This window comes from Cyprinus carpio, chromosome A23, assembly GCF_018340385.1.
Source record: "Cyprinus carpio isolate SPL01 chromosome A23, ASM1834038v1, whole genome shotgun sequence".
Lineage (NCBI taxonomy): Eukaryota > Metazoa > Chordata > Actinopteri > Cypriniformes > Cyprinidae > Cyprinus > Cyprinus carpio.
The window spans coordinates 16,541,632-16,566,807 of NC_056594.1; the positions used below are offsets into that span (position 1 = coordinate 16,541,632).

Below are 25,176 nucleotides of genomic sequence, written 5' to 3' on the forward strand. Positions count from 1 at the left end.
TAAAAATAATTTATTTTTCATTGTTTCTAGCAAAAAGGTGGCTATGAATTTATAGCCACCGTGACATTATGGCTGTTGACTGTAATGTTATATTAGTTATAATTTCATTTTTTTTAATCTAATTGTTCTAAATAAAAAAACTAATGTTAAATGAAAAATGTATCTCTTCCTGACAGTCATATATGGATACTTATTTCTGCCACCAGAGCGGTAAAAAAAAAAAGAAGTTAAAATTCCTATATGATGTGATATCATGTAATATTTAGTCTGTTACAACATGCTGACATTCTGTAGTGTTCAGTGCAACAAAAGACACACAACAACAACTTATATGTAGCAATAGCATTTTATTTCAACATTACCAATTCTAAGCCACGATACTGAATGACAAGACCTACTGGCTGCAGCAGTTCATGAACCTGACTAACAAAAACATATGGGATTTTTTTTTGTCTTTAAAGTCAGAGAGACCAATTCATTTTTAATGAGCTCAAATTAAAAATGATTATGTTCTTTCTTACTTAAATACACGTACAGAGTTTCACATCTGTTAGTAACAAGTAACCATTCACAAGCTCATACTATGAATTAACAAGGCAAAGTGCTTTCAGGATTGCATTGTCACATAAGGAAATGAATGGCTTGAGGTCTTTTTGTGGGGTTGAAAGGGTGAGGGTTCTCCTTCCTCAGGTTTAGGAGGGGTCACGTGACCATCCTGACAGATTCAGGCAGAATCCACCGAATTCGCCCCGTGCCCCAGGTCCAAAATGGATATGTACAAAGGTACAAAGTTGGCAGGGTGGTGGATAGCTAACGCAAATTAGCCAGTGACCGGCGTAGTGTTTTTGGAAGGGCGTAAGGCTAGGGAACTCTACATACCCCATATTTTAGTACAGAATGAATGTGCATAACTCAAACCAACCAACCCCCTTTCAAACCCCCACCACCAGTAGAAAATTGAGTTGTTGCTTCAGTACCAAAGTCATACAACCATCCACGCACTCTACTGAACTCGACCAGATACACGGACATACCACGAAGAGCTGTAAACTTGAGTTCAGAGCGCTCACAGTGAACATTTAGAAGTGAGAGAAAGTGAAACAGACAAAGAAACGGAGGAAAAAACGAGCACGAATGTAAACGCCAGCAAGTATAGGCTGATATTTTCCCCTGTTTTTTCAAAATTAAGCAAAATAAAAAATAAAAAAATTAAAGAAGCGATAGAGGCAAGACACATATGACATCATTTGAAATATAATGGGGAGAAAGTTGGATTTGAATAAAATAGAAAAAAGAAAATCATAATACAGTCTGGCTTCACATTCCAGTGGTACTTTGTTGTGTATACACTAACAAATATCATGTTACACACAGACAGACACACAGTCAAGTACGCTAACTGTTGTCTTATATCACCCGATTGTTGGTTATAAGTTATATATCTGTTCCATATACATATATATTTCCATTTGTCAACAATTGGTGGAGTTTTCGATGCAACATGCTGTAACACAGAGGTAGGATAATGCTACTTAAAATGCCTCACGTTTCGCTAAATCTAAACCATTGTGTCAGCGATGGGTCAGGCTTGAAGCGGAGCGGTAGGTTTTTTACGCAAGCAAGTGGTGATCTTATTGGTCGATACGGAATTGGTGTGATGTCGTAGACCCTGCAATGGTCTCAGGCTTCTGCTGGTGATGGTATCTCTTACACGTTCAACTTAAAGACAGGATAAGAATATTTGCAGATATGTTGATGAGGTATACACAGGGTTGATATGACCCCTGTTCGTCGCACTCGCACATACAACACATACACACTGGGTGCTGCCCTACACGATCAGTCACTATGTTTCCATTGTCAAAACAATTAGCAGAGAACGGCTTGGAGTTCAATACTCAAGTAAACAGTGCAGTTTTGTGGCTTTTTTTTAAAGTCAGGGTCACATTTCTTTCACATTGTAATGCATTTCAAATACTTGGCATGTTCAAGCAGAGCTTGGAAGCAGTGACAGTAACCCTGTATTTCAGCGTTTTGGCGATGGAAACATAGCCACTGTGTAGTATTTTTGCTTTTTTTGTAACAGCAATCTTTTGGAAAGTCTTAAAGACGGCGGGTCCTAGTGAAACTGGATTCAAACACGGGACGCAGGAGGTCCACTTGATTAAAGCCAGTCGCTTCAAAATGGCCAAATCCTGCACACATCCAATTCACATTCAGTTTGACTGAAATAAGGCTCTCTCAGCACTGAAATCTCTTATGTTGGATTCAGTTACAAGAAGAGGGTGTTAACCTAAGGTGCCACAGATTACATAGCCAGGCCAAAAGCAGCCAGAGCCAACAAATCTTTAGAAATATACAATTGTCTCTTGATACTTGTATTGCTTGTTCTTGAATGAAATCAAGTGGCCATCTCTACAGAGACATACATTGGTCCTATGTTGTGAAACACTAGATTAGTTTACTCAGTGTGCTCCCTGTGATATCAAATATGAAATCATTGATTGCTTGAAGCCAAAAGGACCTTGAAGTAAGTTACAACTTAAGGTATTCTGAAGATTATTATATGACTTCTGGTATTGGTTGTCAACTGTACTTCTGTTTTGTACAATGAAATTCAAAGGAATGTTTCTTTATGGTACAGGTTCCATTTTTTATTTTATTTTCTAAAACTTATGAAGACATTAAATGACAAATTTTGGGATCTTGATGTCAGACCAAAAAAGAAAAAAGAAAAAAGAAATTATCTAATAATCATTGAAACATTCTTTGGTACCGCATAACATATGGCCCAAAGTTCAAATGTTGTGAGGGGAGAAAGCAAACCCTGCATATTTCCCTGGTGACAACAACAACAACATTCAAGTTACCATCCCCAAATAGAACTATCACGTCTCTAATGCAAAAAAACAAAACAAAAAAAAATAATTCTTGGTAATGCACTTCGCTTTTGGTATTAAATCAATTGATTAGAGGTAAATGAACAGGTCTAAACACCCCCCAACACACACACACACACACAAATGCTTAACATGCCACGAAAGCAGACACTGACTTTACGTGGCACTGGAGAAGTAACATGAAAAACAGCACTCTCTGACCAATCAACCGATGAGCAAACAGAAATGCCATCTTTCCAGTAAGCAATAAGTATTGATAAGGCTTTGACACCCATCACAGTTTCCACCAAGTCCATTGTACATTCCACAAGAAAGTGCCACTTATGGAGGCAAATAAAATAATTGAAATAAAATACCCTGCATAAAAAAAACAACAACAACAAAAAAAAAAACACGATGGATGATGTAAGAGGGCATTTTCCTCCATTAAGGATACTATGGCGCACAAAAAAAGTTATTGCACTTCAGTCCATTTCAGGTGGATACGTTGACGTCAATACAACATAGAGAAAAGGAGTCATGCCAACATTCTACAAGACACTGGGTTACAACTAATCTCCAATGCATTACCACACAAAAAACGACACGGCACACATCTACTTCACTAAAGAGTTCACACGTTGTAAAACTAAACACGTTTTTTTCCATACAGAGTTTGAACAGGTCACTAGCTAGAACCGATCAAAATTTTCGCCGTTATGGTTAAATTCAATTTACAAAGGTTATTTATTCATCTGCGGTGTTGTGAGAAATTTGATCGCGATTTTTGACGGCTCAAAACGCAACCACATGGATGGTGGTAATTTTTGAAACTTACAACAGTTGTTCATTCATAAGGCTCACTAAAGGTGTTAATGGAAGACCATACCCTGTGGCATGTACTTGATAACAAAAGGCACAATCTCACATACTCGTCACAAAGTGTAGTACTTTAAAGAGATGAAGATGCTTACAGACTCCAAAGAAATAGCAGCATGCCACGCTAAGCAGTCATTTTCTCAACCAAAGCCAACAAGCAAGTAAGGTCAGTGTTAGATTTACAGATGAACTTCTGAAGGTCCGTGATCAGTCAATGAAGCTCTTGGGATATCTATGGTGGCACTATGCAACTCTGCGAGACAAAAGAAAGTATTCCTGCATAGCTTTTTTTGTTTTTGTTTGTTTTTTTTTATAAATATGAAAATGCTTTTTAAAGGGATCCCTACGTGCCTTGTCAGATCAGCCATTCAGTCAGGCTCCGGTGGTCTTCTAATTAGCCTTATGAAAACAAGCTGCTGGCAAGAACAACAAAAAGCAGCTATTTTTGATTAGATCATTCGCTTGCAGATTTACAATTTGAACTATTAGCGCTCACTGAGTAGAAACATGAAGTAACACTAAGCCAGGGTGAAGGACATCATTAAGTTCAAGAGCACCCCTTGAAAACTCCAATGTTTTCCATTTCAAGGCCTCGGACCGTGACCTTAGGATTCCAGTTGCACGGAGCATGCGTAGCTAAAAGCCCACCCAAATTTCATGTACCAGTACATATAGCACGAGATAGCTAGTTTATGAGGTAAGATTGCCACGTCAAGGCAATTCTGACCACACTTCTTGAAGAATTATGTACAGCACATCATCTTGTGCTCTTGTTATTTACGTTGTTAGAAATATTTGCATTTATAACATCACACAAGTATTTACTACCTAAATGCTTTAACGAAGACGTCGAAAAATGCTGAGAAAATGTATCTACTCTGCCTTGTATAAAAGAATTTATAATTGGATAATACATACTTTTTTCTTAGATGTATTCCCAAATCTTTTACCATTTCCTACCCATACTGATTTTTTTTATTCTGCAAATTGATGTTTTTATAAGTCATATTCAATAGTGAAAACCAGTACTTTTGATGTTTTATTTAGGAGAATGAGTAAAGTTGGTCAAATATTAGTGATTCCAAATAAATTTTACAGCTAAATATTTGACACATATGTATTAAACAAAAAGACACAATTATTTTTCTAGTGCAAAACTCCTAATAAATTGAGGCCAGAAGCCATTATGGTACATCTTTCAGCAAAACAACCTATAGAACAGTGTGCTTCTTATGCATCTCATTGGAAGGAGATCCCAGGTTAACGACAAAATCTCTCAAGTGCTGCGATTGCTGAACTATACCGTTTCCTCTTAAGGCAAAAAGTTGGGAGATAGACATAGGTTAAACGAAACGGGTGTTTTGAGTATTGCCTTAAATGTATGTGTCTTCAAGTAGTAAGGACGCTGAGGTCCACTGAGGTAAATCAGACATTCTATCAGCCATTAATACCTTTGCGAGAAAAAAAAAAAAAAAAACGATACAAAAATGCAAGGATGGACATACAATAAGGACACTGAGTTAGCTACAATTAGTCTGCTTTCCAACAAAATGGTTACAATTATTAGACAACTCTAGTTTCCAACTGCCTGCATGTAACTGCAACCATTATAGCTTGGTCAACAGGCAATAAAAGCTGGCCCTTCATAGCAAAATTACATAAAAACAAACAAAAACGAGCTCTTTAAACTGCACAAATTGCTGATCCAGAATAAAACAATAAAAGTTATGTAAATGTGTCATTTTGGTAAATGTCAAATTTGCCCTTCGGTTAATGATGAAATTAAGGCGTTTCATAATTCCATTGCTTTGAAATAAACCTCAAATTATCAGTGGTTTGTGGGAACTATTGATTACAATGGAAGATTTACAAAATATTGTTTCTGAAGGAGGCGTTGACTGAATGACTCAAATCCTGCTACTCAATTTATAATGGTAAATGCTAAGTTATGGCTTAGCCATGAAAGCTTTCAGATGGAAGTGAGCTCCACCATGGGCTAAACAGCCCATCAGTAGCTTAGTTACGAATATACTGGCATTTTTAGACAGTCTGATTGTGAAAGTACTGGCATTTTACAATAATTAACACACTATGTGGATCTCCAAAAAATATAATGGGCACAGTAGCTTATGTTAGCTTAAACTTCGTTCGTCTTTTTTTTGGTAATGGTCTTGACGCACACTCAAAAACTGAACCCAAGGAATCATTCATTCACATTTTTACAAACATATCAAAATGAGAAAGGAAAAAGAAAATAAAAAAAGTTATGGCACTAAATGATTTTAGGGAGAAAACTCCCCTTACCAGTTGTATTCTACTCTATATATAAAAAAAAAAAAAAAAAAAAGCCAGTTTGTGACCGGTTCCCTTATTGTTCGTACACAGAACACCTAATGCACAAATTCAGTCTATTAAAAGTTCTGAAAGGGTTCAGTTCCTCTTGCCAAACTAATCATTTAATCGCTAACTACTGCATTCAAGATTTTCACCAACATCGAAGCAAGCTGCTACCATCGTGGCATACATTCGACAAAACAATCCAACAATTTTAGTGCAACGCCAATAAGACAATTAGAAATTTGAGGAATTAAAACAAAAACTTTTTAGTTTGTTTTGGCTGGATAAGAATTATTTTTGCTAATAAATAGACAAAGATCTCCTCTAAAAAATTAGCTCCAAGATACAATCGAAAGCAGCACTTTTTCTTGCACCATAATGAAATGTATTACTAATCACAGGCTCCACGGGCAGTTGTTTTTCGAACTACTTGTGGTATGACTAGCTAGACAAAATGTATAAATATTTTTTTTTGTACAACTACAAGCAGTATAACTGGCAGTGCAAATAACTTCAAGCTCATCAACTTGCACTTTATTATCGTACCCTGTGCTGTCTAGACACTCGCCAATTCCCTCCACCAAACCGCAGCAAAAGTTATCATACGTAATAAAGTCAATCTCAAGTACAGGTAAATAAGCTTGAATTAAACTCCCACGAGGGACTTCCTCTTAGTCATGTAGCCCATTTAGAATTTTTCCCAAGGCAAAACACTACGATATAACTTGACTAAACTGATTTGCACACATGCACATTTGCACTCCTGCAAGTAGAGGTCAGATATTTGCCCATTTACAGCTTATGATAGATGCAAAAGCATATTTTTCATCCTTTTTTTGTTACTGAACAAGCAAGTGCTTTATATCAGGTCTGCGTGGAGTGGAGAAACTTGTTTAAGCAGCCAAAACTTGTCATTACAAAAGACAAAGAGGTCATTTCATAAATCAGTATAAATATGATCTCCACACAGCCTTTAAACATCTAATGTTACCGTTTCATTTGTCTACACACACCGTCATTCACCAATAAAATATCAGTTAATGTTACAACACTTCAAAGCTGCTCTATCTACATCACTAAAATCCTGATATACAGTATTGAAAGCAACAGTATTGGTATAATTGAGAACAAATCCATATTTCACGCCTGAAGTATGTATTAATTAAGGGATATAGATTTATATAGCTCTTCCTAATTGGGAAAAATGTGTTGACGAAATCTATGGCAAAATTAAAAGCCCTTTCAACTGATTGTCTCATATATTGCCTGTTTGTGGTGCACAAACAAACCAAGGGATGTTTCAAACACTCATTCACAATGTTCTTATTTTGTGTTTAGGTGCTAAAAACCTAATGGAAGCACAATCTTAACTTTGTTAATTAATCTACCTTTGGCAATAAGGAAGCATTTTAAAAAGAGCAGGGGTGAATGTTATTTCAGTACTTCAATTGAAAGGATTTTTTTGGATATCTATTGGTTCCTATTAAAATGGTATTCAGAAATCGCTCAGCTTTGGTCATACCCATGACTGCTCCCCATAAACACCATAAACATATGTAAAAAAGCTCCAATCAGCCTGAACACTTCAGTTTTGCAAACTTCACATATACACTCCCCAAAGTCTATATGAATCATACGTTCAACAATTCAGGTCAATTCATGACGGATTTAGTGAAATACTTAACCCTTGTTTCACAATGACTTTAAGGGAGTGTATATGGTGGTTAACTGATTGGATAGTAGGTAGACAAAACTAAATTCAGTAGGCACTGTGAAAGCAACTCCACACTAAATATTATAGCAAAGCAGTAGATTTAATTGAAGATATTTTATGAGGCCCAAAAACAAAAAATAAAACCAACCAAAATAAAAATAAAAAAAACCCAAAGGTCCCAAGGAGCAAGTACTATGTATGACGTTTGTGCTTTCTATACTTCCTTAGTGTAGCATCTTCATAATGTTGTTTAAACGGCCAAAATCATGACACTTTTAACTTGTCCACCTACAAACAGTGATCTGGACTACCTAATACCACCATTGTAAACCTAATATGAATTTTCAACCTCAAAACCCACCCATCCAAACACTATACCTTTTCTCTCTAACAAGTAAACAAGCATTACATATCAGACCCCTCTATCAGGAGGACATTGGTCTCTTGGCTTAAGGTAGTATGGTTTCCCTTCTGTCAATATGATTCTGTTAGGTTGTTTGTTTATTTTCCTGATCTGTGCTAAATCAGATTGCACCTCACATAAAAACCTCAAAACGTAATAATCAAGTATGGGATGAAAAAAACTTTGAGCAAAAGTGGATGTCACACATACACGTGCACGCACGCACGCACGCACACAAACACACACACACACAAGACCACTATCAAATACATGGTCCCGCAAATTCATGCAAATCTAGTGTAACCCGTTTAAATTGTTCCTCAGGGCAGGCTGTAAATTCCTATGCAAGGCCACAGCGTCACGCAAATAGGAGGCATGATATGGAAACCCATCCATTATCACTGTTACCATGGAGACACACAGCTGCATAATTCTAACATGAACCGAGTCGAATCGACTGCAAATGGAGAAGAAATAAAGGACTGACTCGCCAGTGATTCATACTGGTTCGAATAGATGGCTTAGATTTTAGACTCATACTGAATGGACAGCATCTAAAATGGGAGTCAGTGGGTGGGAGGAAAAGGAAAGTGGGGGAAAATAAATAGAAATAAATAGCTAAATTCGTCCTCTTGTGTTCGCTCTCTACTGAAATGTGAAGAAAAGCTTTGATACTGGCACAGGAGGGATGTGTGGCTGTAATTGCATATAGGTTTATCTAGATGTGTAGAGAGGACCAAACCAAGTGACCACGCATTTTTTTTTTTTTTAGCGAGTAAGAACGCCTCACTCGGTCAAGTAGCCATCCAAGCCGATAGTAGCACCATGGCGATCTTTGCCGTAACCATGGCGAAGGCCTCCATTGGGCAGGGGGGGACAGGCGGCGGTGATGCCACAGTGCTTGAGCAGGTTGAAGCGGGAGAAGATGGTGAAGACGAAGAGGGCGTGGAGGAGGAAGGCTTCATGGTTGACAGAATGAGAGCTAGGCAGTCGGCAACAGCTTTATTGGATGCGCAAGCCAGGGCTGGCGTATGACCTGTGACATGACAAAAACACAACTGAGACATCTTAGCCAGGGAGAAACATTCACATACATCAGGTACATGATTTATGGAGCAGGTGTTAAGATGGGACACTATGCTAATGTACTGTATCTTCCCGAATAGAAGTTCCTTTTTTTTTTGTAACATCTGAAACATGCTACGATTCACATTCCAAAGTGATTTATTTCATGCAAATAACATCAAGTACACAAAGCACACACAACATATCAGTTCTCACACGGCTAACTTGACATCACTGCCTACTCATCAAACTAAAATGCAGTCAACCAAGCCTCACACGTCTCACCCAGTGCCTTTCTCGCAGTAAATGAGGGTAAATTGTTGTCAGTTGTTGCCGAATTATAAATGTTTTACCTCTTGGGTTTTTTTCTTTCCCAGGTTTCAACTTTAACATCATTTGTACTTGATAGGTAAGCACATCAAGTTTATTTCCCACATGCTGTTAATTCAGTTTCATTTTAAATAGGTTTAGGCTTGGTGATTATAATAAATGTTGTTTATAATGAATGCCATCATAACTTAAATTTTTTGTTGTTGTTCTGTTTACCGTACTGTGGTGTAAAGGGAACTAAAATACAACTGTAGTGTTTATATTTTGTTTGTTTTGTATTCGTTTTATTTACCCCCTTTTTTAACCATTATTTCTTAATGTAATAATAAAATGTAATTTATACGCCAAAACAACTGATATGATTTTTTTTTTGTCTCAATGCAATTTTCACCCAGTCAAACAGGTGCAGAAAATATTTATGGAAAATACGGTATATATATTATCACTACCAGGCTAATCTGGCCAATCTAAACTGGCAATAATCGACAGATTTGCCATGTTCAGAACAGTAAATTTCATGTGTAAAGTTTGTTACTAGTATTCTAACTTCATCAGTATTAATATAGCATTTCCAATAATTATTCCATGGAAAAAATTGCACAGTTCACTTTTAACCCCTAATATCAGTCCTTGTACCCATCCATGTTGTCATTTCTGTTGTGAGCAACTCAAAACCAACTTTGCCCAAAAATGCAAAACATGTATTTGTCTGTATTGTATTGCAAATTCTCTTAGGAAAAACTGCATCAACGCCTGTCTTACCTTCCTCATCCACTGCCAGCACTGTGGCTCCACGGTTCAGCAAGGCCTGAACCACGGTGGCCAAACCATTTCTGGCGGCAATGTGGAGGGGCCTGAAATATGAAGAAAAAGAAGTCGAGAATGATTTTAAAATGTTTGTTAAGTTTATTCTGATTAGAGTGTGTAGCTTCTGTGCCACAAAGATGAATCAAGCACGTTTCAAGCTAGTCAGGATGCTCAAAAAAGAGCAATGTTATGATATTGCTGCAGAGCCATGAATAATGGCTTATTTATAGTGGTATGTGCAAACTAGGACAAAGAAACTCACATCTGAAGCATACTGTTGGTTGCATTTATGAGGATAGGGTTGTGGATCTCCTTTAAGATCAGCATGGCACACATTTCATTAGCTTCAAACACAGACAAACACAGTAAGCAATATGCACAACATTTGATAATTCTGATCTAGAGGTAATCGGAATTAAGTTTAAATAAAGCGCTGTCTGTTACCTTGCTGCAGGCCAGGTGCAGGGCAGTGTTCTTGTTCACATCCAGGAGGGACAGGTCAGCTTTGGCTCTGTGCAGCAGCAGGGCTGCATACAACAATAACAAAAAATCTAAAATTACTATTAAACACTCTATAGAGTCACATTTTACAATGTCTGAGGGTTTCAGTCTCAGATCACTCATATCACACATGGTGCAACTCTTACCCACAGCACCACTTTGGCCATTGTCGGCGGCCACCATCAGTGCAGAACGCCCTGAGTGGTCCACGGCGTTGATGTCAGCTCCATGCCGCAGAACCAGCTGCAGCCCAGCCACGTCCTCGGCAACTGCGGCCGCGTGAAGTGGGGTCCTGAGTGCAAGATATCAGAACAAAGTCATCTAGTTAGTAGATAAATGATGTACTGCTTTTCAATTTGTAACCATTTTACAGCTAATACACAGCAATTGTATTTTAATAACTACTTGCACCAACCTTCCTTTGGCATCCCTGATGTTTACCAGCGAATTACAAACACTGGATTCCAACAGCAGCTCTGCAGAACCACTATGGCCATTAATGCTGCAATGGGATGTCAAAAACATGCAGCATGGCGATTAGGAAACATATGCCATGAACTATTCAATATAGTTTTATTTAAATACCTTTCACATAACAAAAACTTCACGTGTTTACTATGCAGAAAAGATACAATATGATGCAATGGCTAACTTTGGTGGCTGTAAAAATACATTTATTCCAACAAGTATCCAAGTACACTACTGTTCAAAAGTATGGGGTTGGTAAGATTTTTAAATGGTTTTTGAAAATAGTCACCAAGGGTGCATTTTTTTGATGTAAAAAAAAAAAAAAAGTACATTTTTTATTTTTATTTTATTATTTAAAAATATTAATATAATAAAATTAATAAAATCATAATAAAATGCTAATATATTTTAAACTGCTAATTCTAATATACTGCTTTGATGCTCAAGAAACATTTATTATTATCAATGTTGAAAACAGTGCTGGGTAATATTTTTGTGGAAACAGAAATACTTTTTTCGGGATTCTTTTGATAAACAGGAAGTTCAAAAGAACCGCATTTTTCTTTTATATATATTTTTTTTAACAATGTAAAAACCTTTGTTGTCAATTTTAATGCATCCTTACCACATACAAGTATTACCTGTTTTTTTTTTGTTTGTTTTTTTCTTACTGTCCCCACACTTGATTGTGCACATTGGGGTAGAACTGATTTAAAAAAAAGTGAGCATTTTTTACACCATTATTGCTATTACTGATTTCAATCTTAAGTAGGGATGTAAAGATTCACTCAACTCATGATTCAATTCAATTCACAATTTTGATTTCACGATTCTATTTTCTCACAATTTTTTTTTAACAAAATGAAAAGGTGTTGTTTTATTAGGCTATTGCTGCATGTTTCTTTGAAATTGAAATAACAAAACTAAACTGAAAGTTTAAAACAAACCCCAAATCAAACAAGTTACACAAAAGAAATCTCTTAATACGAACAAACTAAGGCTTTGTCTGTGCTCTTTCCATTTAAAATTAGAGGCAACCACTGGATTTTAATCATGATACAAAAAAAGATGCAGCATACATGTAGCAAGAGCAAATCTAAATTAAACTGTATAATTTCGAAATTTGAAGCAAAAACAGAATGGTCTGACTTTAGATTGTGAAACTATACTAAATAAAACATCTGAACGAAAGAACAGATGGGCTGAATGAGACACAGATTCACTCTCTGACAGCAGATGGCGCTTATGAACAGCAATGAAACAGTGTTTCCTGGGTTACCGCTTTAAACAAAGCAGAGCTGCACTTATGAACACTACTTTAATATGCATTGTTCAGAGGCAAGATGAAAAGAAAATACCACAAACTTTTCTCAGTTCTCCTCAGAGATACATTCATATAAACTCCTACACCAACTATATCGTGATTTGTTTGGCATCTCAACCGATTTGAATCATCACATATTTTAATAAATTTTCGACCGTCTCGGGGGTTAACTGTTACATCCCTAATCTTAAGTATATAATGACCAAAAAATAAGTGTGGATAATAACTAGAGTTATTTATAAGAGAAATTTCCATGACTTTGACATTTTATTAATTTTTCTGACTTCTTCAGTTCAGTTGCTACTTTCTCAGGAATTATTTCAACAAACATAATTACATCACCCTTGAATCTAAAAAGAAAACAAAACCAACACTCACAGAGCACAGTGCAGTGGGGTGAAGGGGTTTCCCTCCTGGATACTACATGGTTTAAGTTCAAGTAAAACTTCCAAACAGTCTTCATGACCTGTTTCAAAAAAGCGCAAGTTACCTATTTAACTTATGACAGTTTTATCAATGTGAACAAGCCATTGAGGGTCAAAAGGTCTGAGCTCTTACCGTGATAGGCTGCCCAGTGTGTGGGTGTGAAGCCGTGGCGGTCTGTGATTGGGTCGTGGGGGTGGGAGTGGTCAGCAGCAGAAAGTAGATTGGAGAGAATGTCAGCATGGCCGCAAGAGGCAGCCAGATGGACCGCAGTTCGCCCCTGAAAATCTTTGCTGAGGACTGAAACGTTGTGGGACAGCAGGGCGGTTATACAGTCCTCCCGACCCATCACCGCCTACAAAGACAGACCTGGTTAGAAACCTCCCATTAATAGGGGTTTACAGTAAAAACATTACTAATGATTTCAGAATCTCACCCCTCTGTGTAAGGCTGTTCTTCCTCTCCTGTCTCTCATATCAGGGCAAGCTCCTCTTTCCAGCAGCAGATGCACACAGTCAGTGTGTCCCCCCAGCACTGCCAGCATTAGTGGAGTTCTATCAAGAGAGAGAGAAACAGTGAGAATGAGATCAACAACTGTGAGATGAAAATCCAAAAAATTTAATAGTTATATTTTTAATATTATATCTATATCAATATAAATATAAAAATACAATTGTATCAAAATAATATTTCATATGCATCAAAAAAGAAAGTAGAAGAGCCATCAGCTCATACATACTGTCCCTCCGCGTCTGTAACATTAACGAGATCGTCTCCCCCCTCGCTACAGAGCAGCATCCGCAGACATTCTGAGTGGCTGTTGGCAGCTGTCAACAAAGAACACACAGCAACTTGTCAAACTCCCACAGAAAGTTCAGATTCACAAGCCAATTTGCACAACCATGCTCTATGTACCTGCAACATGAAGAGGGCCCCATTTGCTGCGATGCTCTGTGAGCAGGCAAGATGCTGATTGGCAGAGCAGCAGCTCTACGCAGCGGGCATGTCCTCTTTGAGAGGCTACGTACAGCACAGAGCGCCCCACCGGGTCACAGGCATCCACATACCCTCCAGACTCAATTAACACGGCGACACATTCCCAGTGACCAGACTCCACCTGACAGCAAAAGTCATTTCCATTAATATTAGCTCATTATCTATGTAGAATTACAGAATATCTGCTGATGTTTGATTTTTTGACGTTTTGTACATACTGCCAAGTGTAGTGGGCTGATGGACCCGTTGTTCTCCTTATCTCCTAGTGTGTTGAAGCACATCTCTAAAAGCTACAGAATCAAGAACAAAATATGTATATGAAGCATGCATCAAGTGTTTTACTGTAATAGAATGAGGTTAAACATCACAGTGGATGATGTTAGAGTGAAAGGTCAATCTCACCAGCTCCAGGTTTTGTTTGTTGCCATGAGCCGCAGCATAATGCACAGCACTGTATCCTTTAGTGTTGCACAGAGATGGATCAGCACCATTATCCAACAAATGCTCCACACACCTGAAAGTATCAAAACACATGGGATTCAAAGACTGAAATGATAAGCTGTAATAAAATCAAAACATCTTTCTTCACAGTTTCCCTAATGGCGCTTTTCCACTGCATGGTATGGCATGGTACCGTTACCAAAATGTGACGTGTAAACTCTGCCTATCACGGGTTGGTCCGAGAGAATCGTCACTACCTGCGTCACTGAACTTGCGACAGAAACACAATAGAACCGCTAGATTTAAATCAGCACAGCCAGTGAAGGATCGAACGCAACTGTTTTGAATGAGCACACTTTTTTTTTAACAACCAAAAAGTGCCTGTTTTGTTGTCTGTTGAGGAAGTACAGACGTTCCTCTCATTGATAGCAGAGGAGCGGATCCAGCGAGAGCTTGATGGGGCGACGCAGATTAAAAAAACTTTTTCAGAAGTCACAGCAGTAGAGGCGGGGCAACTATAACGAAATGTGAATAATCCCACCCACTCTAAAGCAGTACTGAACTGCAGTGGAAACGTAAACCGAGCCGAGTTGTACCACGCAGTGGAAAAGCGGCATAAGATTCAAAAGTTTGGGGTCTGTAAGATTTTTTTAAATGTAAAAAAAAAAAAAAAAAACTTTACTCTTATGCTCACCTAGTCAGCATTTAAAAACAGTAATCTGAAATATAATTTAAAATAACTGTTTTCTATTTTAATATAAAATTTATTATTACTCCAGTCTTCAGTGTCACACGATCCTTCAGAAATCATTCTAATATGCCTATTTGCTGCTCAAGAAAAAAAAAAAATTATATTTATTATCAATATTGAAAACAGTTGTGCTGCTTAATATTATTATTATTTTTCATTTTTACTAATATCTTGTAATACTGTCAAATCTTTTCTCCCAGACCTTAGTTTGAAACATCATGCAATACCTTAATGAACCTAGCACTAGAACTAAACAAGATTCATCGGAACTACTGACATTATCATCATTAACATCTGGAGTGGAATCATACTTATGATTCTACTCCAGACAGTCACTGGACACATATGTAACATAACAGCGTGAGCATAGATAATCTAAATAAAAAACAATATATATACATACATACACACACACACAAACATATTTCAAATAATTACAAGCTACTAGCATGAGGTACAAAACTGTAATTATACAAAACGAAGCAGGCATCAAATTATTTTAAGAAACAAATATTTGTTGTAGACTTACAGGAAGGATTCCTTCTCCCCATCCTCTTGGTTCTGATGGGTGCTGGCATGGGGTCGGTCCGTTCTGAGAAAGACACCAGACATCAGTAATGCTTTGTACACCATGCACTATAATATTTATTTGATGCAAGAATATGTGTGGGCATGTGTCAGTGCATTTCACCTGCAGAACGCAGTCGATGCAGCCGAGTAGTGTAGAGGTGTACAGCCAGAGCGGTCACGCTCATTGACCTCCGCCCCCGCTCCTACCAGAACCACCGCACACTGATACCTCCCATTAGCAGCCGCATAGTGCAAAGGAGTCCTGGTGGAGAGATACAGAAATTTAAACACTCAACATACTGGTAAATCTCATAAAAATGTCCATAATATTTAATTCCAAAATCCAATATTAAAAATTAAGTAGTTGCACCGAATGCACTGAAATTTCAGCAACCAAAAACATTCAGCCAAAAGAAATTTTCCAAAAAATAATTATATAATTAAAAAGTTGATATAAAAACTGCCTTATGTACTGTACAGTGTAAATGTTTATATATGCAACTCAAATAAAAAATAAAAAAAAATTATTTAAATGTTGATTAAATGCGATTAAAAAAATGACTGCGGAGCATCACTACTCGGTATAAGGAATATTTTCATCATGCACACTTCAGATATGATCATGACAGAAACTGAGGGCATCCCATTTTTATCAAAGAAGATTTGTACCTTCCAAACTTGTCCTTCTTATTCAAGTCAGCTCTACTGCTTAAGAGCAGGTTGAGACAATCAACATTCCTGAATGAAGAGAATAAAGGATATGCATAAATATTTTAAACATCTTCTTCAATTACATTTAGATGCTGGCTGTTGAGTCAGTTCAGCAAAACGACCTTCTTGGCATTTGTGCACATATAACACTTATGTTATTGGGGACACTTGATATAAAGTGGGCCAGTGGCTTTTTAAATAACCCATTCTAAGTAGAGCTGCAGTCTCACCCTCCAGAGGCAGCAGCGTGTAGACAGGTCCTCCCAAAGTTGTCTGGGGTGTTGATGTCAAATCCGGCCGAGAGCACGTGTTCTTTACTCATTGACAACACAATGCTGTAGAGCTGACCTGCAAAAGTCAATGTTAGTTAGAGGAATACACTGTGACTTTGGCTGAAAGCAAATCAGTCATATGAAAAGCAGTTAATGGACTGCTTTAAGACTTCAATCTATCACTAATAAAGTACCATGGGATTATCATAACATTTTTTTGAAGTAACGTAGATAAATATGACAAACTATTTAGTATCACATATTACAATCATAGCACTTCCCTAAGGGACAAGGACATATACAATATAGTCTAGAGACAAAACCATTTTCCTTTGGCGCTTGCTGTAATTGGTCACTTTTTATGGAGAAAGGGTGTGTACCTGAGGAAAGTAGTTTACGACAACAGTCAGAGGACCCGTAGAGCACAGCTAAGTGTAGAGGAAACATCCCATGAATCCCTTGTCTGTACAAAAAGGACAAATAAGCAAATTATTTCATTACACATGCCACAACCAGATAACATGCAAACTGAGAGGAGATTAGAATCAGTTTCCTTGTAAATGCAAATCCTGGTCTCGTGTACATAGGTAAACTGCATATTATTCACAATCTTATAAACAAGCAAGGAAAAAGAGTAATTCAAATTCATTACAAAATAAACAATATTTTAATTTGTAACAAGTTTATTTGTAAAAGTAATTATTGCTATCACTATTTACTGAGCCAGTTGCACACTTTATCCCAGTGTTAATGTTATCTAAAACATATGAAAAAACATTTTTGATAATTGAAACAAAGCTAAAATACAATATAAATGTTAAATTAGGAGTTGTCTTGTCAACTAGCTGCACAAGTAGCAATACTAATATTACTAAAAATGAAGAAAAAATTAAATCTGCATAATCTATATAGAAAAAAAAATAAAAAACACTTAACCAAAATTAAAATGAAAACTGAAAATAAAAAAGATAAATTGATATAACACTAATAGAATATACAATAATTGTATATAATTAATACTAAAATAACACTGCTTCACTGCCACAAAATTTGCTTAAGATTGTATGATAGAAACATTATGCAATTGGTATATTTTAAGAGATGACCTTACTCCACTCACTACAAAACAAAAAAAACAAACAAACAAAAAAGAAACTAAGCCTCACTCAACAAACACATGGTTCTTTACCTGGCTGTGTCAGCACCATTTGTCATTAAGGTGCTGATAAGCAGCTCGTGGCCGTACTTTGCAGCAACATGAAGTGGAGTATTGCCATATCTGTCCACACAATCTATCTCCCCACCTGAGGAGACAACAAGAGGTGTTAAATACTACAAAAGGAATTGGAAATTGAGTGAAAAAGGAAAGTAACCAACCGTTTTGAATGAGGATCTGAGAGCGAGTGAAACGTCCATGAATGGCTGCCATGTGCAAAGGGCTTTTCCCTTCTTTACTCTGTGGAGAAGAAAAAATAATCTAAGAAAAGTCTTTCCAAACACTTAAAAACATTAAGAAAGTACACAAATATTTGGATCATTCAATCAGAGCAATGTCTTAGTATCCAGACCTGCATGTTGACATCAGCACCGTTGTTGACCAGCAGCTCCAGGCAGAGAGCCCCGTTAGTGGACACGGCAGCCAGGTGCAGGGGCGTGTAGCCACGGTGGTTGGGCTGGTTGACATTGGCCCCACGGTTGACCAGCTCGTTGGCTACGGCCTCCTGTCCCGTGTAGCAGGCCACATGGAGAGCAGTGTTTCCAAAGGCATTAGGCTCATCAATCTGAGAAACAGACAGCATGAAATAAAATATCCTGTAAACCAAGGCTCAACATTCTTTCTTTTCCAGGAAAATAGACCAAAAATATTGAGGACTCATTCTGCACTACACATTTTTAACCACCATCTGTTGTTCACATACCTGCCAAAACATTAAAATTATATTATGACAATAATAATAATAATTATTATTTTATATATATATATATATATATATATATATATATATATATATATATATATATATATATATATATATATATATATATATATATATATATATTTTTTTTTTTTTTTAGATGGATTCCAGAAACCAACAGTGTGAATGAACTATCATGACTAAAGGAGACCAAATCCAGGGACATCTGATTCACTTTTTGGCCTAAGATTTGTTCTTTTAAAAATTATTCTTGTGTAAAAACACTCTCCATTACAATCATTTTTGACCCAGGTCCTATGGACGAATAGCCACTAGGGAAATTTATTTGGGTTAAAAAAGGTCATGCTGTCCAAACACATAATGTTTGAATACAGTTGACTTCATATTCCTGATGCCTTATCCCATATTGGTAGTATTTCTAATCTAACAAAGATGTATTGTTAAAATGATTTGGGAACCAGACACCTTATACTTTTACTTGTCCAAAAGACAAGTGGAAAAAGCTTAATGTCAAGGCCTGGCACTGACCTCGGCTCCATTGCGTAACAGGTACTTGACCACATCGACGTGGCCACTGGCAGCAGCAGCGTGGAGAGGGGTGTATCCCCGCTTATCCTTACAGATCTTATCCGAGCCCTGAGACACCAGCAGCTTAACCACCTCCAGATGTCCTGAGAGAAACAAACAGGTTAGTATTACCAAAGTCCCTTTGAGGCAAGTCATGTCACTCGGCGGCCATCTTTGAAGCGCCTCTCGAGCATGCAAGTACAGCTCCTATCTCTTTGAAAGGGGAAACATCAAATTCTCCAAAACTGTTCGCCAAGCTTATGATTAAATTTTATATTTGAAATCACCAATGAAATCTGACAACAACTGTCTCATAAATGTTAAAAAAAAAAAAATACTATTTTTCAGGCTAGAGCAGGAAGTGCACATGTGCAGTCCTAAGCGCACGTCTCCGAACCCTGTTTCTATAGCAACTGGGACTTCTTACGGCAGCTGCAGTGACACGAGGACTTTACAGATTAACGATTGGCTCTTTTACTCAGAAGGCAGGGCTTCGTTCAATAGAGCAGCCATACTGAGCATTGCATTTTTCAGAGTGACACATCTTGGGTATTCTTTAGTCTTTGGTTTTACTACAACTTCCAGGTATCACAGCTAAGTAGCTAAAGATGATGAAACCAATCTTATACAAGGAAAAAACACCAACAACACTTCAGAAAAAAATTAGTATATACTTACCAAGGTAAGCTGCCCAATGAATGGGCTGCCTGTCCTTCTTGTCACTGGCACTCAGATTGGCTCCCTTGTTCAGCAGCAATTTAACCATCTAGTTGGCAGTGAAAACAAAAAGTCACATTGTATGTTTTTTTTAAAACCACCTGTGCATTGGAGGTGCCCATGAGAACTTAAAAAGCACAGTTTACATCACAGTTTTAACATAACAGGCTGAGATGTAAAAAATAGTTAAAAGTACTGGTATTTCAGTACCAAGTTACACAGCATGTGAACAATGTTGTGCCCAGAGAAAGAAACACTGACAACAGAAGAAAAGAGAGCAGAATGGATTCTTAGAGATTAAGGATATCTATAAAGTACATGCATGTCATTAATATAAATTTTAAACATTCAATATTCACTCCTGTATAGCTGATGTGCGCGAGCTGACAGGAAGAGCATTTGAGCAAGATTTGAGCAAATATCCCTTTCTCATAGACATCACTGGAAAGTTTGTTGTTTGGTAGGATATATCAAAAGCAAGTATAGCCCCTTTCACACTGCACATTGGACCCAGAAAATTGCCGGAACATTTCCGGGGCGCCTTCTGTGTGAACGCAAACACGTCCCGGGATTGATCCCGGGTCCGGGACCTAGTAACCTTGCCGGGTTCAGTCCCGGAACAAGCGCTGTGTGAACAAAAGCCAGAACTAATGCCGTGTCGTAGTGATGACGCACGTTATCACGCGACTCTTTTAGCGTGTTTTGAAGGCAGATCAACGTTCGCGACGAAACAAATATGTGCAAACTGTAATGAAACAGAGATCAGGTAGTTCCACACTTTCCGCGCTGAAGCTGAGATCGTTCGCCAGCTTAAGTGAAAGTTAACGTGCCTAGCGTTTTCGACTCGTACATTACACATCACACCCTGATGTCACATGTCTTTACAGGACCTTTACGGGTTGTGTGTGAACGCACGCACATTTTTCGGGAAATCACTGGCAGTGAGAAAGGGGCAAAATCTAGCGACCCGGGAACAACTACCGGAACACATTACCCGTGTATTTTCCGGAATCGCAGTGTGAAAGGGGCTTAAGTTAAACAATGCACAAGTTACTTAATGGTAAGGAGAGCGAGAGCGAGAGCGAGAGAGAGAGAGAGAGAACATGCACACTTCTATCTATTTGCCAAATTTACGAAGCCAACTAACATTATTCATATTCTTTTGGTTTCTGTACCCAGTATTTTTAAAAATTACAAATGGCATGAAAATACAGGTATTGGTACTCTGTATCGATAAGAACCAAAAATAAAAGAATCAGTCTTGTTCTGAAAAAAGTGGTATTGGTGCATCCCTAGTAATAATACAGATTTTTTTTTTTTTTAATTTATCAAGTACATATCAAGTACTAAAGCATATGTAAAGAATACATATACTTACGTCACAAAAATTATTGCTAATAACAGTTTTATCTACAGTGAAAGTTTAATACAAATAATTTATTCATATTCAAATCTTGACAATATTTAAAACATTTAAAATATTTAAGTTAGTGACTCTGCACAAAAACATTTGTTGTCTCAATTTTATATTGAAAAATAAAAATATAGAAATATTATAACATTTTAATTACTGTGCAATAAATTTGTGGATTTCTCAAATATTTAATATATTAAAAAATAGAAATATTGTGAAATATTTAAATGATTGTGATTGCACAAAATGTGTGGTTATCTCCATTTTTTTATATTAAATATTAAAAATATAGAGATATAATAAAATATTTAAATTACTACATTTTAAGATTATAATTATAAAGTACTGGCATCTACTACTGACATCTGATATTGTGATAACTATACAAACAGTTCCAAATAAAGACTAAATGCACCGAAGTTTACATAAAAAACTACATCAAAATGGAAGTATCTGTATTCGGGGCTCTTCAGCATTTTGCACCTTCGCAATCTTGTGGGGAGCTAAAACAAAGATGTTGAGAGCTGAAGAGGCCCACTCTGTCTTTTAATTCACCTGAGTGCGTTAGATGAGTAATTCCACCCTACCTCCTGGTACCCACTCTGAGCAGCGTGATGCAGGGGCGCTCTGCCTGTGCGGTCGGCCATATTCAGGCTGCTCACATGGGGCAGCAGGGCCTCGACGCAACGCATGGCTCGGTTGGCCGCCGCAATGTGCAGTGGTGTCTGCCAGAATTTATCCCGCACGGTAACGTCAGCTCCCTTCCTTAGCAGCAGCCCCACAGCCCTCTGGGTAAAAACAAAACAAAAACAACAAAATGCATGAATCATATTAAATTGCTAAAAATGCTAAACAATGGCATGAGTAAGCTGTTACTTAGACAGAGCCTCCACTCAGGCATATAAATCACACAGGCTGCTTACCTCATTTCTGGAAGCAGCTGCTCTGTGCAATGGAGTAAGCCACACATGGTCCTTTGCATTGACATTCGCACCTATGCAGTTAGGTGAACCAAAAAATAACAAAAGGGAAGAAAGACAAATTTAAAGTTAATAAATGACTAATACTTAAGCAATACTCTGCTGCATAACTATACACCATAAAGCAGAGCCTCTCACACCATAACGCTTATATGACAGGTAATAAATAATAAAACATTTACTAAATTAATCTGGGGTAAAGTGTGTAATTTCTGCATCATTAGCGTCAGCAAATTGTATAAATAATGATTATTATCAAACAGGTCAAATTCGCACCCTTGGTTGAATTTAATTTTAAGTAAAAATGTAATTCTTAAATGTTCTTTTTTTTTCCCCAGCAGACATTCTACTGAGAACTTAGCACTGTAGTCACTACATATTTGCTTGCTTAAACTCTAAAACTAAACCGAATTGGATTTGGTTCATTAGATGAGATTTTCCAGTGGATCGGGCAGAAAGGACACATTTTTAGGTTTTGTACACAGTTGGCAGCGGCTGTGTTATATTGACCAGTGGTGCCTAAACCTTTACTGTTTTGGTCAACCAGATCTATTAGACATTAAACATTCACTTGAAGTACTGCCTAAAATAAATGTAAAAAATAAATAAATACAAAAGTTAATATTTCAATAGCTCTGACACATTAAAACATTCACAGTTCTCTAATGTCAGTTAATGGGCATATGACAAGTAAACAAATATAAATGTTTTGACTGTTTTATTTTAAAATTGGGCTGCACGAATCTGCCAAAAAATATATATAATTGTGATTATTCTGTCATTTATTGCAATCTGAACTATGACTCACTGCATATGAAAATGTCTTCTATTGCTACTGCCAAGACATCCAGACACAAAGAATAAAGACTCTACTGCTAACGGAAAGTTACAATACAATCATTAACGTCTTAAATTCTTCACTTTCAAACGGTCATATCAGAAAGCTTTTAAAATGTCAAAACCATTTATTTTATATTAGTAAAATGCTGTAAACATCTGCCCACAAAAATGTTGAAAATTATGCAAATACTAATAAACAATTCCTAATTGCACATTAGTGCAGAGATGGAGTTTGTGTGAAGCAGCATTTCCTCTGAATTGGGCCACGCTGAAACAATAGTATTATTAGCTGCATATGTGTGTGTGTGTAAATGATCTTAGTGCCATTCTTCTCTTAAACACACTATGTAACCGGTTTCATTGAAATTGAGCCTTTGATTTGATAATTGTGATGTAATAAGACCATTATATAAGTTTTACTTTAAATAATGCTGCCTGCTTACTTATTTTAATGTTACATTTGATTTAGTTAATTATGAGCTTTTCATTTACTCTTGGACCCCCATTTGGGAAACCCTGATATAAACAGTGTGACATGCCATTAATGTTACAATTTTGTGCATTTTAACAAGGCTTTAATGCTGTATTGACCAATCAGATTTTGATACCGGAATTATCTATTTTATAGATAAAAACACAACTGCATGTGTTGGCAGCACTGCTGTTTAACTTCAAACCTGCGCTGATGAGAAGCTCCATTATATGAACGTCCCCCAGCCAGGCAGCAGCATGAAGAGGTGTGCGGCGCTCTTGGTCCTGACACAAGAAAGTAGAAAAAAGAAAAAAAAAAAAGGTTACCAGATTTTTTATTTCCCACACAGCTCATTTGTACAGTCACTCTGACAATCTGTCCATAGTTATGACATCACATATGCAGATGAGACACATAATTCATGCGCACACTAAAATACACCATTCAGAACATACCAGTGCATTGACTTCATCTTTCTTGTGCAAAAATAACTTCACTTCATCCGCATTTCGATTAAATATGGCCTGGACCAGAGGCGGCTAGAGGAGGAAGAAAAAAAAGGGTGGATGTTATGATACTGCTATGAAACATGACAACAAATTCAACCCTTTTGCGCGAGCAGCTTCTGATTACAGTGTATAACTTTAAGTGTCGATTATGAGGTATGATTATAATCAAATACGATGATCGTTGAGTATCATAAGACAGCTGCAACAAGACACACTGCAGTTGTATCTACGTAGGTAGGATAAATTTGCATACAGTGTTGTTATATAAAGGCATTATTTAACAAAAGCATGAGTATTTGTTAAATAGGTTAATAAACGTGTGCGTTTTAAAAACATAAACACACAATAGATGTTTTGCTATGCGGCTGGCTGACACCCAGCTCATTAGGCTAGCAGGCTGGCTAACGTCTGGGCGTGCTAAAAGGGTTATTTTTCAATTTTAACTCCTCTTTGGTAGCACTACCCGTATTATGCAGTAAAAGCGTGAGGTTTACAGCTAAATGCATGACAAAAACCCAAGTTCTGATGCGAGAACTATGGGGGAAACGGGAAAATCCATCGTCAGGGAGCTAAGTTAGCTAACATTTCAGGCTGTGCATACAAGCGCAGAGAGCGAACAGCAAAACTGCGTGATTTACGCCACTCGTGGGTTTTTTAATATCTCTCACCTGGTCTGAAATATTGTGTACCCCCATCTCCCTGTGTCAGTCGGGCCGAAAGTCCCTCATCAGTAAGGAATCGAGGCTGGGAAACCAAGACAAGAATCTAGCGTTGCGATTATAGACGTAATGAGTGTGTCTTTAGCTGGTGAGGCAGTTGAAAATAGCGACACCAGCGTGATGGCCGCCTGCTGCACCAACTTTCAGAAT

General features: G+C 37.3%; 1 protein-coding gene across 1 annotated transcript; it reads right to left on the bottom strand.

Annotated features, from left to right (window-relative positions):
* Positions 1–327: 327 nt before the first annotated feature.
* Positions 328–25,176, bottom strand: LOC109048340 (serine/threonine-protein phosphatase 6 regulatory ankyrin repeat subunit C-like). Its single transcript, XM_042713406.1, is given in 29 exon segments — positions 328–9,133; positions 9,136–9,248; positions 10,370–10,461; positions 10,677–10,759; positions 10,859–10,941; positions 11,062–11,207; positions 11,331–11,417; positions 13,086–13,173; positions 13,266–13,485; positions 13,567–13,684; positions 13,870–13,957; positions 14,046–14,247; positions 14,345–14,416; positions 14,529–14,640; positions 15,848–15,910; positions 16,010–16,150; positions 16,558–16,626; positions 16,830–16,947; positions 17,252–17,334; positions 18,061–18,175; positions 18,249–18,327; positions 18,440–18,652; positions 19,337–19,479; positions 20,054–20,141; positions 22,094–22,294; positions 22,430–22,500; positions 24,004–24,082; positions 24,254–24,337; positions 24,976–25,176. Coding segments are annotated over 29 exon segments (3,213 nt in total). The 5' UTR covers positions 25,003–25,176; the 3' UTR covers positions 328–8,998.